Genomic DNA, 19,159 nt, shown 5'->3' with positions numbered 1-19,159 from the left:
CCAACATATAGAACCCAAACACCGATTATTTTTTACATTCAAGTTATTTTTAGTGTTTTTATTATTACACGAATAGCTAGTTAAACAAGGAAGTTATTATTCTTTTTTTTTTTTTTAAATAATAAACTCAGCTCATTTAACCTTATAAGGAGGCCAAGAAGTGATCCATGCCATAAGTTGCTGCTCTGCTGTAGCCGATGGGATCCTGATAAAATAAACTAAAAATAAAACAATCTATTTGTAATCCCTCTTTTTGGCTTTTTGTGTGTAGGAGACTTGTATTTTAAGCTAAATTTACAATAATTTAAGTAGAAAATGTGATCATTATTAGATTATTACAAAGAACAAAGTATTATTTTTTATGGTTATACTGATTATTTTTATGTTATATATATTTTTTACATTTTGGCTTGCATTAAAAGTGTCTTCTGTCTTTAATTTTAAACATTACCAAAAAAAAATCAAAAATAAATATCTGAAAGTAAATTGTAGGGACAGACAGAGAGCATCAGACAGTGACTATGTAACCGGAGTATTGAGTTAACTAGTTTGTGTGCGTCCGTGCATGTGTGTGAGTGTGTGTTTGTGCGTTTGCCTTTACTAATCTGATTTAATCTCAGTTAAGGAGGCCAAGAAGTGACCCATGTCATAAGCTCAGTCATTCTATGGAAACGGGGATCAGATTTTGGGGCAACAGCCAGAACAATCAACTGCATCCAACCAACGTGAGCCCATACACCTTTGGATGTTTTAAACCTAATGGTGTTCATTTATCTGCCTCACACGGCCACTGCTGAAGCTGTCTCGACAAGTATATGCAGTGGAAAATCAAAATGTCCTGACAAGTGAAAATGTTTAGTCAATGTATTATACATGTTGTATGTACAAAGTGTGTCTACAGAGTGTGTCTTTTTAAAAATAGGATAAGTGCTGGTGTAAAAACACTGTTGTAACTGTAATTGACCCATGGAAAACTCTCCGGGAGGAGGGGGGAAGAGTCACGCAGAAAGAGGGTGACGTGGGACGGCATGGTGATGTCAGGCTTTGCAAACTATCAGAAAAACACGAGTTTTAGAAAGAAACTCCAGGTTTTTATTAAGACAACAGAACATTGGTTTCAAAATTAATTTAAAGACATTTCTTTGCAATTTGGTGCCTTTTTAATGTGGTTCCTGGGCTTGCCCTTTTGGCCTTTGTGTTTAAAAGGCACAGACATCTGCTAATTCAAATAATCTTTGATGGTTATGGGTGTTAAAATGACATCATAACCATCTCGCCCTTCTCTCTGCTCTGTCCTCTTTCCATATAAACAATATTTTTAAAAGCCTGAAAATAGATAAATACATGTCAAACGGTCTTCTGGATCTTTTTGTGTTGTGTTATGATGCTGGTAAATTGTTGCAGCTGTTGTGGCTTAAAACAAACAGCGAGGAGAAATATGTACATCTGGAACAAAACTTTGCCTTTTACTTGTTTGGCAAGTAATGGTGCATTAAACCACCAGCAGTGCTCATTTCTGACTGCTAAACAGTGAGCCAACATTTCCACTGTTTAGCTTCAAATATGGCTTAGCTTCAGACACTGATATTTATTGTACAACAGTGATTTGGAAAGGTGATGGGGTGCTTGCTTGACTTTGGTTTTTACAGTTTGGAGGGAAATGTCTGCAGCAGGCTTGCAGTGTGAGAAGGAGAGCGACCACATATCTGAGGCTCAGGCAAATACTGCTTTAGCATGCTGGTTTGTTCCCACTGAAGGGTTGCATAATAGCCTGTTATATTATTATTGGATGGATGCATGGCGTTGCAGTACTGAATCTAAGCCACCAGTGGGCAGATTAAAACAATTTTTGCATCCATCAACCAACCTGCACTTTAAATGACTTAAAAGCTTTATACCCTAAACTGGTTTTTAGCTAATCAGACTACAGGGCTGCTAATTGACCAGGGGCAACACACACCTGGTTTCTGAGAGTGTAATTACAGGGGAAGATTTCAAATGAGCAGCTGTGCAGACACTAAAAGAAAAAAGCTTCACACCTTAGGTGTTTTATGACTTGAAAGAAGCTAGACAGACAGAAAATATCCCTACTTACACTTTTGTTTTCACAGAAATGCTTTTAAAGTTACGTGCTATTGTCTGTAACATGTGGATTGTTATTGAGAGTTTTCTCTGTAACACCTACAACATCTCATATGATGGCATTACTAAACAATCCCGCTTGCAAAGCAACAGTCCAATTCCCGGCTGGCTGCTATGATAACGTTCCACATGTGCCTGTGAAAGGCTGATCTGATTTCTGCAGATGGAGGAGCAAACTCCGGCTCAGTGTCATGTAACAACAAGTTCCAGATTTTGTTATGGTTGCAAAATGTCCAAATCTAATGCTCTGTGACTCCAGGGTTAGGCGAATACTTATTCAGTGTGCGGTGTTGCTTAACCTCCTAGGACCTGCCGTCCACATATGTGGACATCACATTTTGGGTTGTCTAGACCAAAATACTTAATTTTGTTCTACAAGCGCCTGATATCTACTTACGAGGACGTTATGCTGCCACTGTTCTATCAAAATTTAAAACGAATGTCCTCACATGTGGATCTCCTTTTTAAAAAAAAACGAAATTTAGGTTAAAAAAAAAAAAAAGAAAAATCTGGTAATTCTTTGTTTTTACATTCATCAGGTCCCAATCAACCCAAATAGCAAAGAAAAATTAAAAATGCATGCCATGAAAGAGTTCGGGAGAGGTTAAATCTTCTTGTGGGCACAGAACAAAAGAAATGTGACTGAAAGTAAGTGTAGGAATCTTACATACCCTGTATGTAAGGTTAAAAAACATCTAGTTTGAATTAGTTTGTTTAATTTTATTTTTTCTTTAACAATAAATATATGATTCACATTAAATTATGAGCACCAAAATCCAGCATGTAAATGTGCCTGATTTGGAAATAATTTCATCTGCAGGCATCTAAGCACATATGAGATCCAGAAGACTAAATATAAACTAAATATTAAACATCAAACACTGAAGAACATTTATGAAAACTCACACAAAAAGACATTAACATAATTTTTAACTAAGAACAGACAGTAAAAATAGAGTTAGGGTGACATCACCTCAGATCACGAGTATCCAGTTTGCTGCTGTATAGGTCTGGGGAAGGAGTTAAGAGATTTTGTGCTCCTTAATTGTGAGGGTATAGTGTTCCAGGTATAATACTCAATAGGACCAAATGCACAAAAGCACTGCTTCTGAAAAAGGACTGTCTAGAAAATTCTCTAGTAGATTTATTTTGAATTTGTTCAATCAGTTCATTAAGACGGGGGAGAAACTGGGACTGTTGAAGGCCACAAATAAAACATCTGCAAATGTAATTTTTCCACTTTAAGGGTAAATAAAAGTGTTTGTGTTTTATTTTTAAGCTGCGACACCATGAGTGCAATAGGATGAAGACATGAACGTGCCAACATGAATAAGTGCTTTAAGAATAGTATTAAAACAATGACAGACAGATGTAATAATGGAATTAATTAAGAAGCTTAATGATGTTTGCATTGAATGCTATTTTAGCCTCCTAGGACCTGCCGTCCACATATGTGGACATCACATTTTGGGTTGTCTAGACCAAAATACTAAATTTTTCTCTACAAGGGCCTGATATCCGCTTACGAGGACGTTATACTGCCACTGTTCTGTCGAAACTTAAAACCAGTGTCCTCATATGTGGATCTCATTTTTCTCAGAAACAAAAATCCGGTAAAAAAAAAATCAAATTCTTTGTTTTTACATTCATCAGGTCCCAATCAGCCCAAATAGCAAAGAGAAATTACAAATGCATGCCATGAAAGAGTTTGGGTCTCAGGAGGTTAGGAAATTTAAAACATTAAGTATACGTCAAGTAAAAATATAAATTTGAAACTGACATGTTAATTAAACTCTTCAAATTCTACTTGACAAATGCTGAAGTTATTCTGTAATTTTACAAAATGAAGTCATTAATACAAAGAGTAGCCCTGCATAATCTACAAAATCTGATGTATTTATTTATGTATTTAATTAATAAAAGTAGATGAGTAGGGAATTGTACGTTAAAAAGCGTATCTATCTGAGCTCTGTGCTCTCACAGAGGTTTGTATTGAGGGAACAGGAGAAATTTGATGTGTAACTGCAAAGCAGACAGGCTTTGGAGGGGGGGGGGGGGGGGCGTAGTGGGGATCAATAACTCATCACAAGTTGTGAATCAGCCCAGTCCAACAACCATTTGTCATGAACGCAAATGTCCGCCCATTTAATCAAGGCTACGACGTGAGGACTCTCACCGGCAGGCAATTTGTTAGTCAGTTTGCTCAGAAATGGTTTGGCTAATTAATGAAATGACTGAGGAAAGCAAGGACAGCCAGGAAAAGGTTAGGGAGCTGTTTGTGTTTACGTGGAGGGTATTTGTCATTTTGTGACTAGGTCCTGATTGGATAGGCTTGCAACGCTTACAATTGGGCGTACTGTAAAGATAAAGAATAATACTGACTAATAAAAAAGTAAATCAAGATTTCTTTTGTTTTAAAAATCCTGCAGTCAACAACACCCCAGGGACTGTGTGCTCTAATGATATCTCAGCCCTCCAGAAACCTGGGAGTGTTATAGGTGGTGGCGAATGTTTCTCTTTGACAGCCACACAATTAGTTTAATGAACTATGTCAGGCAAGTGCAGCGGATAGACTCCCATATGCAATCCATTCACTGTCAGCTATGATCTGTACCTGCCCTAAAGTTTTTTTTATCCATCTATAAGACAGTTATTAAATTACTTTATTTATTAAGATAGTGTTATCACATTGAGCTAAATCATTTAATACATTAATGTATGAGCAGAGAAATAATTTTCATCAAGCTTTTACAAGTGATTTAGCATTTTAGTCAAAACATTCCCATCACAGTTTACCAAATACTGTCAATCAAACAAGCTAATGTTATATATGGTGATTAATTGACAAAAACAAACAAAAGACTGTATGTGATCTTGTCAAACAGATAAATATAATTTATTTAAATGAAAAAAGTCACTTTATAAATTAATCTATAGTTATAGAGTCAGATTTAAAAAATAACAGTCATTATTTAACTCTTTAACATATAAAAGAAAATGTTTCTACAATTACACAATACAAAACCAGCATAGCTCTGCCCATTGTATACAGCTTTAGTTACAAAAAAAGGGGTTAGGTTAGCTCTGGGCTTTAGATCTTATCTGCATACTCGATATTAAAGAGACTAAATACAAGATCTTTAGGTCAAAGTATAGGAAAAAACACACTCAGGTAAATTTAATTAGAAATTATATAATGTGTCTGGGCAGACATGTGTTCTGACAAAGACAAATAAACAGCGCAGCACTCAGACTCTCTCAGTCTGCTTCTCCCTGCTCCATGTTAAATATGAGTAACATCTGCACCCAAACGCCTGGTTTCACTGTTCATACTCATCTGACAACTCAACTCAACTTTCTACACTGCTGTACATCTGATACGAGCAGGCCACCTGATGCCCCTTTAATAAAACTTTCTTGCCACTTTGGCACTCATTTCTATCCACTCAACTTATATACCTGTCCATCTCCTTGTATGAGGGAGCCTGGTCTTCACATGCCTCTATGGCCCTCTCCCCCCAATCCCCTATTTTGGCATGTCTGTGCCAGGTATTTGTTCAAATTCCTCACACCCCGTGGGGATAGGTATGTCCCCCCCTTCCCCCTTTCGTCTTTACTGCCTGTCTCTGTCTATCTTATGTATGTCCTCACATGTATGAAGCAGCCAACATGGAGTCCCCTCCACCAGCACGAGCCACACAGCATACACATTTTACTGGGCAGCCTCAACTAAATCACTACCAAGCTGCTTAACCTCTTGAAGCTGGCAAACCACAGCTGTAGGCTCGACAACTGCCAAGCCAAAAACAACTCAGTGGATAACATGCAACTATAAGTTCTGAAAGACCCGTTTATTCAGTGAGTCTGCACCAGTTCAACTTTGCTCTGACATGGAAAAATGTTGATACGGGCAAGTATAGTGGGTAATTAATTTCCTCTATAATTTAAACACCAAATCATCATAAAAATCCCTCGTGGGGGTGTGAGACATTGGAACACGAGCTGTATGGTATTGACTTTGGGTGTAAGTTGAAGTGCATTAGTTATTGCAGTGTGTCACAAAATGACAACAAATACCACTGCTGTGTCAGTCTGTCTCGCTGCAATTCCCACAGAGAATTTTAACTCAATTTTAAGGGTCTTTTTTATATATATGATTACATTTTCCACGTATGAAGCAGAAGTCAAGATTTATTCACAAAGCGAGCCACGTTGAAGACCATTTGGCCTATAAAATAGTGCAGGTCGTGTTAGGTGCTTGTTGAGTCCATTTTTTGTGTGTATGTCTGGACAGGAAAGCATTTTGATTTGAGTGCCCCTGACATTACTTTCTTTATCGAGGGTTTATAAAACAAATACAGAAAAGACGTTGGCCAATGAAGTAATAACAGGAATAACATTTACACTAGCATCCGTTTTACAGTTTTGCTTTTTCCCTACATTTTTTTTGCCTTTTTATATAAATGTCCTTACTAAAGTGTTTTCCTGAACATAAAGAAACCTGCTTCTTTATGATATTAAATATTCAGGTTTCATGGCTCTTTAGTGGTAGGTTAGGTTTTTAAATTTTATGCAGCAGCTGTTATAACTGTGAATTACAGACCATGTGATTATTTCCCAAAATATGATGTTAGGACACCATTTATGGTCAGACTCTTAACTCTCATGGAAAGACCTTTCAGTGAGTTCACAGTGAGATTTATGCTTGGTTCAAAGGTATTGAAACTATTAGAGAGTCATGAAATTTACGGTAACCCCCCCCCCCCCCCCCCCCCCCCCCCCCCCCCCCCAAACCCAGCTATAAAATATAGACACTAATAATACCTTTGTTTTAAATTCTTACATCCTTACTCAGCACTGCTGAGTGGAGGCACACTCAGGATACAGGATACCGTCAGTCATAATTCAGAGCTTTTGAAAGCATTACTATTTACTGTTAACTACTGAGTGATTAAAATAAATCACTGCTCTATTTTTTTTATTGTTATGCTTCTAATGAGGGAAAAATTAAACTTCTAATTCAGTCTGCGGGGTCTCCCTGGACCAGGACAATTCTGTATTAATATTCAGTATGTAGGGTAACCCCCTCCCTTCACTTAGCGTCCCATCCCACCCCTTTTTTCCACTCACACACACTCAGTTGGGTCAGACACATCAGTGGCTGAGCTGTGGACAGACAGCGAGACAGGCAGCGGAGATCAGCTCACAGGCTTTGGATGAAGATTATCACCACATAACTGCATTTAATCAGCCAAAAACCTCAATTTATGGCTGAAGAGGTCAGAGGGGATTTCAAGACAACACATGAGAAGAGGGAGCTTTCAAAATGGGAACTGAGTTTTTTCACCAAGTAAAGGAATATTATTTTACAGTGTCTGGGACTAAACTGATCTAAAGTAAGTTTCTAAAAGAAATCTCAGTAATTATTCTGATTAATACTATACTGATGGCAGCTTCTCTGCTTTCAAAAGCATTTCAGAAACCAAAAAGTTTTTGCTTTAGAGAAATGACATACAGTAGCCTTATTTATTTATTTTTAAAAAAGAGTTACTACATGATGTTTTCCCCAAATTCGGGGCTCCTCAAAGTTTTCTTTGAGGCCTTGATTAAATATTTTAAGTGCCATAAATTAAATGCTGACAGTGCAGTCTTTAAACACACTGAAACCACATTGTTTGAATTATTTTGTTTGTGGGTAAATTTGTGGGTAAATTGAGAATTAAAGCATTTAAAATTTTGGAAAATTTCCTGATCTGTGAGGCCCTGTCATTAATATCGCTGTTATTTAAAGGGAGCAAGTAACCTGTGGAGCCACGCAGCACCGCAGGGGTTCAGCCGCTCCTCCAGAGTTCAACAGTAGCTCTTAACCCCGGTGCCGCCCGGGTCACCGCGAATCACGCAGCCCGTTTCTGTCAGGCTCCCCACGTCTGCTTTGATGTCACTGCTGATTACGTTGCTCCAGAAAATCGCCAGTCAAACCAGCTCATAGTTTTGAATTGTCTGATAATGTATTTCTGTCCTTGAAAATAAAACTAGTACGTATTCCATATTCATAACACACAATTTAAAGAAAAGATGCAATCATTTAGAGCTGAGTCTGCTGATTTAAGCCATCTCTAAATTATTGACCAACTGCTGACCTTGACAAAGAACGAGAGGTTTCAGTCTAGATTCATTGTCTTCATTTGGAGACCTCCTGCTCTGAAAATCCAATTATTTTACTAAAACCACAACAGTATCACTCAGCTTAGGGCGATTGTGGCTCAAGAGTTGGCAGTTCGCCTTGTAATCAGAAGGTTGCCGGTTCAAGCCCCGGCTCGGACACTCTCGGTCATTGTGTTCTTGGGCAAGACACTTCACCTACTGTTGATGGCCAGAGGGGAATTGTAAAACTGCATTTTCATTACTGGAAATAACCGTATTTTTATGAGTAAGTTATTTTCTGTTATTTTACGGTATTATTTTGGCGCCCCAGCTGCTGGAATATTACTGTTTTTTTTAAGATGTTTTTTCTAACAGTGTATAAAACTATAAAATCAGTGCCAACCAGAGAGGGTTCTGCTTTAGCTGACACTTTCATTTCTGCATGTTTATATGACTTTATTTATTGGTTGTTATGATTTAAATATGCATAAATCAAACTGAGGCACCCTCAAAAATCCAAATACAAGCTATGTTTTTCTTAACACACATAGAGAAAATAAAATCTCCTAAAACCAGAGAGTGACCAGAGAGTAAAAATAAGAGGATATATATATAATATACTGAAAAATCTAACAGATACTGTTTTGCTCTCCTCTCCACCTGTTTCTTTTTCCCTGACCCCATCCATTCCCCTTCTGCCTCTGCTAGAACTGCGTTTTTACTCAGCTGATATTTCACTGACTTTATTCCTTCTAAAGCTTTTTTCTCCTTTTTAAAAAACAAAACAAAACAAAAAACATCACACTATGGACCTTTCAGGCTCTTTGCCACCACCCTCTACCTACACCTCCCCTTTTATCTCCAATTTCTCTGTGCCTTCCTCCTCTCCTTCCATCTCTCCATCACCCAGTTTGGCATCCACAGTTCTCTTCTGCTCCTTCCTCTCTCTCCTCTCCTTGCTGGGCATCACAGGAAACCTCTACACTTTGGTCCTCCTTCTGAGGCGCAGGAGAAGAAGCAGGAGAAGATGTGGAGCATTACCAGCCTGCTGCCTGACAAGACTCCTTTTACCATCATGCCTTGCCAACTCCAGCTCTCCTACCTCCTCTACCTCCTCTACCTCCTCCTCCTCTCTTCACCTCCAGGTGCTGAGTCTTGCTCTAGCTGACCTGTTGTACCTTTTCACCGCACCTTTCATCGTGTATGACAGCCTGGCATCTGGCTGGGCCTTTGGCGAGCTTGGATGCCGCCTCCTGCTGAGCCTGGATCTCCTCACCATGCACGCCTCCATCTTTACTCTCACCGCCATGAGTTTGGACCGTTACAGGGCTGTTGCTGACCCACTACACACTTCATCCTCCAACTCCTCCAAGTTGCTGCGTGTAGGCCTCGCCTGGGGGCTAGCGGTGGCTCTCAGCCTGCCCATGATGATCACACTGCACCTGGAAGATGGGGATGACCAGGAGGGCCAGCTGTGCGTCCCAGCATGGGATGAGGAGAGCTCCAAAGCCTATCTGAGTGTGCTTTTCTGCACTAGCATTCTCGGTCCCGGGCTGGCCATTGGAGCACTTTATGCAACACTGGGTCGCCTTTACTGGGTGTCACAGACACGACCAGCCTGGGCCACTGACAACAACAATGCTTGTCCTCCTCGTGCTCCCAAACCCAAAGTCCTGCTCCTCATCCTGGGGATTGTCCTGGCCTTTTGGGCCTGCTTTCTTCCCTTCTGGATCTGGCAGCTGCTGCCTCTCTACAAGCCTGACATGCTGCGGACAGTCCCAGTGGGCACACAGGTGACAGTGAATCGTATCCTCACAGGTCTGACTTACGGAAACTCTTGTGTGAATCCATTCTTTTACACACTGTTGACTGGAAAACGAAAAAGCAACCGACAGCTGCTGACATCAGCAAATCAGCTGTGCCGCAAAAGCAGCTCTCTGGAGTAGTGTCACTATAATAATAGACCATAATGTGAGTGTGTGCATGTATATGTGCACATACAAGTACTGTATATGGATGCTTTATAATAGACACCAAAGATCATTCACTTCATCTTAGCCTGCAACCCAGGGAAGTAGAAAAACATTACCCAAATGATAGCACTTTGCAAAAATGCTTTGTAAAAAGGACAATGTTTCCTATTAGGAGATTAACTTTCTTTCTTTGAGTCTTTGAGTCTTTAAGATGTGTCACCTAAAGTTGTAACTGCAAAATATTCCACTGTCACTTTGATAATGAATTATTATTATTATTATCATAATTTAATTTGGTTTTTAAAATGTTCTTTTAACTTTGGGAAATGTATGCAGTGTCACTAATGATACTACAGCAACATGTGTACACGCGTCATCTTGTTTAACCCCAGAACAAAACCGTCAGCTTTATTTAGTAAACAGAGTGCAGTAATCATTAGGAGCCTGGGTTTATACCACATGCTGCATATGCACAAGCATTTCCAGTAAAGCCCTGAAGCTCTTCTCCTTATTTTCAGAACAATCAAAGGAAACGCTTGTTTTTTAACAATAGGTTGTGTCTGCGCGGGACCTCGCTGGGACATTTTTCTGAGTTATTGTTTGTGGACATAATGAATTATGTATTAGTGGGTCAGAAGTCTTTTTGTTTTTTCCCCCCAATCTCTGACATTTCTTCTTTTTTTTTTTGAGAATTTGTTTTTAAAATTATATCTTGACCTGCATGTTGGGTTTGAAAATGTGTTGGCTTATTATGAACCATGTGATGCTTTGCATGCTCTCTACTGGTGTTGACTATAACTGATGTTTATATAGGTTATAATATATAGTCTTGAATAAAGAGTACGCTTTCTTTAATTCACTGTGTCACTGGATCTTTTTACTAATGGTAATCAACACCACCAGAAATCTAAAAATATAAAAAACAACAACAAATGTCAAGACAACAGGAAAGTTCAGGTATAAAATATGTGGATCGCTAAGGAAAAGGCACAATACGGTCAAGAAGTCCTTGAGTTCCACTCGTACTTTTGTTTGTGTCTGTGTCAGCATGACAGCCAGTCCTGAAGGTCTTTCTCGTTTGCAAAGGTCTGTCTCTGTCTGTCTGACTCAAAGGCTGCTCTGTACTGTGTCGCAGACCCTGCTGCTCTTTGACGCACATGAGCAAATATTGCCGTTTGACAGACAGGAGTAACGTTGGGGAAGGGATAACAGGACAAAAGGGGCAGAGTGTAACTGGTCAGAAACACAGAGCTTTCTGGTTAGGTGTGAACTTTGAGGTCAAGGGGTTTAAGTTACTATGTGATTATATGGTCCCTGATTCAAGTCTGGCTTGAGGCTATTGACACATGCCATCTCCAATCTTTCTCCACTTATTTTCTGCCTGTGCAGTGGGTTCAGAAAACACCGGGAGGCTCGAGGAAGCCAAAACACAGACACGAGCCACAAGATCAGATATCAGGGTAGATTTGAGTGTTTTGAAAACAAATCAATCAAAGCTCACAGAAACTCAGAACAGCACTGGCTCAGCGTAACTGATACAACAAGTTCAAAAATAAAACGTGCCATAAAATCTTATTTTTTTACTGTGTTTCCACTTATTTTCTAAAGTTTACAGTATGTCTGCGTCTGTGCTGATGGTGGTTAACTTTTCCTTTAAGAGGACATACCTCCTCATAAAAATAATTCAAGAAATAAGTTATAAACATTTTCATTTTAATGCTCATGGAGAATCTGAGACAACATTTTAGAAAAATAACCAAATACTTCAGGAGACCAAAGTAGTAAAACTCACAAATTATAATATTATTATAATATACAAATTATAATATCTAGCAACTCAACATTTTTTTCTTGCCATTTAATAAGCAGATGATTCACAGTAGTGATCCCTAAAGCGATCCGCTGAAAAAGGAGGAAGATTTAATAATGGGAGCGTGCAGGCAATGGATAATTTGATTTAATGCTATAATGCAGTTTAAAATGAAACCTAAACTTAAATTTTAGGTTTATTTATCTGCACATGAAGTAGATATATTCAAGAAATACCTCCGGACTGCACAAGAAGCTCTGAAGTCATGTGTCTCATTACTGCTTGAGCAGTAACAGGTTGAAGAGACACATACCAAAAGCGTTTGTCAAAGGGAGCTTGTGTGTGTCTCTGCGTTGCGATGCCATTATTTCTGCAGGCTGTAGAGCTCTCCAGTAATTCATGCCGCCTGCCATGTGTTTCTATTTACCTGGCACGGCTACTTCTCAGCATAACGTTCCCACTGCAGTTATTATTCAGAGCCCTGTGCAGTCACACCACGGGGGCGCTTCTGTTGCAAAGCTAATGCAATATCCATCCACCGTTCACAGACAACTGAGACCCGAGTACCACATTTATCCACTGAAATGGAATTTCTTTCAGAGGAAGCGCCAGCTCAGTATACATTTAAAATAAGGCGTCTTAATATGAGACTCAGTGATTTTGGGACCCCCGGGGTCATACCAAAATGACAGAAGATGGAGGGTGTAGCTTGTGTAAAGATGAAAGGTATCCAAAAAAGACACTCAACAGGAGTGTGGATATTAAAGCACGCAGGGCTTGTTGTTCAATTTTCTGACTCTGCATAGCGGGCAGGTTTGAGGTGTCGATGTATTCTAACCTCCATATATCAGGTGATTAAGTCCTGCCACAGATCTGCAGGGATGACTGAGTGTTTGATAAACTTCAAATACACTGTGTTTGGTCAACCCAATGAAATAAGATGGAAAATATTGTCTCAGATGGCAGGCCGGCCAATCTTTAAACTTTGTGTTGGTAGCTGCAGAGGCGGATTTGTGCCAATCATAACTTTTATCCTGTCGTGCAACAGAAGCTTTAGATTTCATCCTGAGACCACAGAGGGTGTCATTGTCTCGAGACCACTGGGGAAAAAAAGGGGGACAAATATTTTCGTCAGAGGGCATCGCTCTGTTCTACCTGAAGATTTCATAAATCCAGCACATGTCACTTTCCTGGAACCATAGAGCATCTTTCCATTTCAGCACCCCTCACCCCCTCCCATCAGGCTCTCTTCTTGACCACTGTCTGAGGCTGATGCAGGTGCCCCTCCCCTGGGCAGCCCGCTCAGGAAAGCAACCCGCTGTGTAGACGAGACGAGGCCACAGCCCCGGGCCAAATTCACACTGTGAAGTGTATAAGAGGCTCCCTTTCTCTCCAGACATACACAAGAAAGATTCCCTTTGCACTCCGCCTCCTCTAAAATTCAATCTGCCCATCTGTTTTCCTTCTCTTAATCACTTTGTGTCCCCTTTACACTTTGCTTTGTCTGCACCTCCATTCCTCTGCATGGCCTCACCTCATGTGATGTTTATCTTTGTAAGTTTCTCATTTTATTTATAACAAAAGGGGTTGGTATTATGACATGTTATCAGCTGTAACATTTATAACACCACAACAGCAGATATCCCTTTCAGGTTGATGATACCCTGCCTGTGATACACACAACCACAAGATTAAAAAAAAAACCCAAAAAACTGCTTGTAATTTCTGGTTTGACAGCAAACTGAAACATAGGCACTGACAGTATCTCATTGTTCAACCCAGTCGAAGCCCAACGTGAGGCGCCCTTCTCCTCATCACGTCCCCTGATTTCACATATCTGTGTCAGCCGCCAGGATCAGGCGAGACCCAGGCCTGCGTGCCTTGAAGGCCGGAGGTTAAATCCACCAACATGCACATTACAGTTCACACTTTGCCTCTTACTAGGAAAGGCAGTAAATATGGCATGGATGCCCTGCTCGCTCCTGCTCCCTCTGTTTTCTCTGTGTCTCTTGCTCCCCTGGCTTCTCCTCTCACAGCATACTGCCTGTAAACAGTCGAGTCAGGCGTCAAGACTTGGCTGACCTCTGACCTCTGACTTCTGACACGGCGAACCCTGCAGTTGGTGAGGAACGGATATTTTACATTTCTACAGCTTTTCTTAATCTTGTTTAAATACGTCACATATTGTTTCATTCTTATTTTTATCAGTTAAAAAATATACTTTACCTCAGTGTGCACTTTGTTTTATACTTGTATACATATTTGTATTTATTTGACTCTGAGCTCTGAGCTCTGAACAAGATTTCCTATGTACCAAGACCTAGTGCATGTGTATAAATGGCAAATAAAACTTTCAAGAATTTATAGCATTTGGTTTTATGGGATAGGAATGTATATGAAAAATGATCTTTTACATTTTTCAGATAAGAAGAGTGATAATTATTATGCTTTACTGAGCATTTATTTACTAAATAAATACACTTGTGTTCAGCAGAATCAAATATAAAGGTCAAGCTGGATACGTTTGCTTACTGTAAATTTATTTGGCCCAACAGGTTAAAGTAAAACACCAGTATGATAACTATCTAAATGTGACATATAGACCAGCTAATGTAGCTCTAAGTGTCATTGTTAGAATTAGAGTGCCACCTGGAGGTGAAGTGAAAGAAAAAATCAGAGTGAGGGTGAGATCAAGAGTTTGTCTGTGTGGGACAAATCCTTGCCTCAAGAATGAGATTTCCATACCGGATTAAAAGGGTCCCGGGTCCCAGGAGGATGCTGGGGAAAGGGTGGTGTGGAGGCAGGTGATCTGCTGTGGTGACCCTTAAAACAAGCAGCTGAAAGAATAAGATTAAGAAGATGATGTAAAAGAGAAATATAACATATTTATTTTTATTGCAATATTCCTAACATACTTAAAAACATTCTTTCTTAAAACATTTAGTAACTGTGCTTCAATGAATCTCTTTCTTTTTGACTTGCACTCACTTGATTCTGGTGAGACTTGCATGTACTGACTTAAAAGCCAACCAAAATGTGGGACGATGTCTCAATATGTGGGGCAGCGAGACAAGGAGTAAAAATGGTGTTCAGTCCTTCATAAAGTGGGACACCTGGCCACCCTAGGCCTAGTTGCCTGCCACAGCTAAAAAAAACAACCCAAAAAACCCACCTAACTTTGGAGAAGACACCTCGGTTCTTTTTTCCATGGTTTGAAAATTCTTAAAAGTCACAATAAATAAAGAAAGACAGAGGTCCGTGGATTTTAATTGTATTACAGTTTATTTTGGATTCACTTTGCAGGACTCACAGTTCAGCCCACCTTGAACAAAACCTTTTGCTCCTCTCTCTTTTTTTTCTGATTGGCTGCCCCGTGGAAACAGAAAGTTTGAACTGCAGGTGTGTGGGCCGTTGTGAGCTCACAGACAGAGTCTTGTGCCTTAAGTCACCATATTAAGGATATCACCCTCTTCTTGGCAGAGCAAGTAGAAAAAAGGCTGAATTTTTACACTAGTCTGATCATCAACCAGTGTAACAATAAAACCATGTAAGAAAATAAAGGAAAAGCGCCATCGTTCAATTTGAACAATAAAAATCATTATAAAAAAGTACTAAATATCTACTCGTCGTCCAGGCTGATTATTTTAGTTTGACAGGCGGGTTGAAAACTGAGGATGAAAAGGCAGCGATCGAGAGTATATCTATTATTTTATTAAATAAGAAAGCATATCTTTTATCTTCAGGATCAATAACAGACTGTTCCAATGGGCTTGCTAGTTCTACACCAAGACTTAATCATGTCTGTACAAACATCACACTACAGTCATGATGGCTTGGCTGCACCGTGTTACACAACTTATTGTTCCACCCGTCTGTCTTTGCACTGACTGAACTTCCAGCTCGGGTGGCTCATTAAATGACACACCTCAGCAATCAAGTCTATAGCTGTGAGGTCACCTCCTGTCCTGATGGCTTAATGCTGCACAGCAAACTCTGTTCACCTGGTGAAGAAATATGATTAATTTCCAAGGCTCAAAGGTTGACCTCCCTTGTAAGCTTACATGCTTGTTTTTTATCGGTGATAATGACTGACGGTCAGTTAAAACAGTGAACTTTACAAGTTAACAGTTTTAGCATGTAAAGTTTACCCTTACCTAAATCTGCATTTAACAAAAAATCTGCAGCACACTTAAAAGATATAGTTAAATAAATTAAACATATAGTAAAAAGCATGTTAGTTACTATAAAAACACCAAAACCTATCCATGACCTCTACCATAAAAATGATAAAATGATCTTAGGCCCAATAGATAAATGCAAACCAACAATTTCCTGGTATGAAAACATGACACATGTTGATCCTGATCAAACTGAAGAAAGCAGAGTTTAGCAGATAATTTTCAGCACCCTGCACCACAGAGCAACAGAAATACAAGCAGGGCTGCCAGTTGTTCAATCTGTTGATTCATGTTGCCCCCCTGCAAGGTGTTCTCACCTTCCACAGAAACCTGCACCTCCTGGCCCTGTCTCTGAAAACCCAGGGTGGTCAGTAACTGAACACCTGTACCTGCCAGAGTGACTCTCAGTAAGACAGCACAGCTTAAGAGCCAGGAGGCACGATGCCATTGCCTGGCTTAGCCTATAGGGGCAAATGGGGTCTCTGCAAGACTGGGTCTGTTTTGCTTTACAGAGCAGACTTGGGGTTTTTAATCTTGGGTCAGTTTAGAAACATTTAATTTTAAGTCTCTTTACAAAACTCACAAACTGGTCCATGTTAGCAGGAACACATTTGTATCATGATAAGCTGGAGAGGACCCAAGTGCAGGACAATGAATGCTGAATAACTTTAAAAAATCACAAGTTTCAATAGCTTTGATAGTAACAGAAAAGTCCAAAAACAAAGCGAGCCAGAGAAAACATGAGGATACAGCAAGTAAAGCAACACAGCAAATTCAGGAACATAAACTGTTTGACAAACACTTTGCTAGTGTTGGGTTAGACCCTGTTTTCCTTCAGCGCAACCTTAATTCTTTGTGGCACAGATTGATTTCTCAGAGATTTCGGTCCATGTTGACATGATTACATCACATAGTTGCTGCAGATTTACTAGATATGCATCCATGATGTAAAACTCCCTTCCCACTACATCCCAAAGTTACTCAACTGGATTGACATCTGTGGAGACTGTGGAGGCCGTTTGAGTACAGTGAACTCATTGTCAAACGCAAGAAAGCAGTTTGAGATGATTTGAGCTTTGTTTCATGGGGTGTGATCCTGCTGGAAACAAACGTTAGATGATGAGTACACTGTGGTCATAAAAGGAAGGACACAGTGAGCAACAATACTCGTGTAGACTGAGGTGTTTAAAAGATGATCAATTGGTACCAAGGGCCCCCAAATGTGCTGAGAACATATTCTCCACACCACTATATCACCAAGCAACCTAAACTTTTTTTTTTTTTTTCTTTTGCCTGTCCCGTTTGGCTCTTTTGCCATCAGAATTGTTGTCTAAAGGCAAAGAAAGATGCCCAACGGATTTACTTTACCAAATTGACCATCCCAGCCTTGCCATAATGGTCCATTTGATTCACCTTTTATTGTTTATTTTATTTTCACTTACTGAACATGGGACAGACTTGACTGGGGGAAAGAAGGGGAGAAAGAAAGAGGGAAAGAGAAACAGCTGAGAAGAGGGACGGGGGAGAAGGGCAAAAACCAAAAACCAACAGAATGAGCAGAAAAAGAAAAAAAAGAAGAAAAAAACAGTAAGTATTCTTTTAAGCAACCTAAACTGTTGATATAAGACAGGATGGAGCCATGACTTCATGTTTTTTTATGCCAAATTTTGACCCTACCATGAATGTCACAGCAGAAACTAAGGCTCATCAGACCAGGTAGCATTTTTCCAATCTTCTCTGCTCCAGTTTTGATGAGCCTGTGTAAACTGTAGCCTCAGTTTCCTGTTCTTTACTGACAGGAGTGGCACCCAGTGTGCTCTTCTTCTGCTGTAGCTCATCAGCTTCAAGGTTTGCCAGGTTGCTTATGCAGAGATGCTCCTCTGCCTTAGTTGTAATGAGGATTATTTGAGTTACTGTTGCCCTCCTATCAGGTCGAAGCAGTCTATCCAGTCTCCTCTGACCTCTGGCATCAACAAGGCATTTTCACCCACATTTCTCTCCATATTTTCTCATTTTGTCTTTTTGTTGAAAACCATATAAATGATAGTGTGGAAAAATCTCAATAGATCAGATGAGATCAACAAGCATTTTCTTCCCCAATCTGATGCTTGGTTTGAACTTGTCGCCATGTGATTAGCTGATTAAATACTTAAAACAAGGGGTTGAACAAGAGTACATAAAGAAAACACCAGTGTGTTTGGGGCTGATTACACAACAGGACATAGGTGAGGGTGGACCACGGAAACCAAGACTCATGACAAGAATACCAAAAAAAAGAAAAAAAAGAAAAAGACACAGAAACACAGCAGAACATCAATAAAACCAGAAAGCAGAAACCAAAAAGTAGTATTAAACAGAAATACAAAACTGGAAAACCACACCAAATGTGTTTCATTGTCTTTATTATTATTATTATTATTATTATTATTATTATTATTATTATTATTATTATTATTATTATTATTGCTATCATAGTGCTGTAAGTGTTAAACTTCAAACATTAATCTTATGTATGATCAGTCCATACATATATTTACTGAGTGAACATCATTCATTTGGCTTACTGTCACAGTTTAACCGACAAATTATTCCGCATTTAAAGATGACTGACTGACTATGTTTAAATTTGCGCATTTGAAACCCTAACAGAATTTCAACACAAATCAGTGCAGTAACCTGTGTCCTTTCATTTATGAGGTTTTTCAGTGGATTAAGCAGGAGTACACCTGCTAAAACTCACCTCGTCATGAAGCCTGTCCGGCATCTCAAGGGTTTTCTCTTCACTGGAAACTCTGATATCGCCTCAAGAGACACTGGCCAAGGGTAGCACGACAGGTGAGGAAGAAGCATCCCACCTGAACCTTCTGTTTTTTCCCCCTTTTGAACACACTTGCTGGTGTCTGGCGCCCTCT

General features: G+C 39.6%; 1 protein-coding gene and 1 long non-coding RNA gene across 2 annotated transcripts; one reads left to right on the top strand and one right to left on the bottom strand.

The window, feature by feature from the left end:
• Positions 1-7,295: 7,295 nt before the first annotated feature.
• uts2r3 (urotensin-2 receptor 3) lies at positions 7,296-11,085 on the top strand. Its single transcript, XM_004541200.4, has 2 exons — positions 7,296-7,538; positions 8,995-11,085. Exon 2 carries the CDS (start codon positions 9,093-9,095, stop codon positions 10,230-10,232), a length of 1,140 nt encoding a protein of 379 aa, XP_004541257.1. The 5' UTR covers positions 7,296-7,538; positions 8,995-9,092; the 3' UTR covers positions 10,233-11,085.
• A 2,569-nt stretch (positions 11,086-13,654) lies between these two features.
• Positions 13,655-19,126, bottom strand: LOC143421082 (uncharacterized). The gene is made up of 3 exons (XR_013100832.1): positions 18,988-19,126; positions 14,815-14,906; positions 13,655-14,182 (listed from the first exon to the last, which is right to left on the bottom strand). It is a non-coding gene; the product is annotated as an uncharacterized LOC143421082 (long non-coding RNA).
• Between the last annotated feature and the right edge of the window lie 33 nt (positions 19,127-19,159).

The sequence above is a fragment of the Maylandia zebra genome, linkage group LG11 (genome assembly GCF_041146795.1).
Source record: "Maylandia zebra isolate NMK-2024a linkage group LG11, Mzebra_GT3a, whole genome shotgun sequence".
NCBI classification, from domain to species: Eukaryota; Metazoa; Chordata; class Actinopteri; order Cichliformes; family Cichlidae; genus Maylandia; species Maylandia zebra.
The sequence above is the reverse complement of the archived record's forward strand: the minus strand, read 5'-3'. Positions and strand labels throughout refer to the sequence as shown.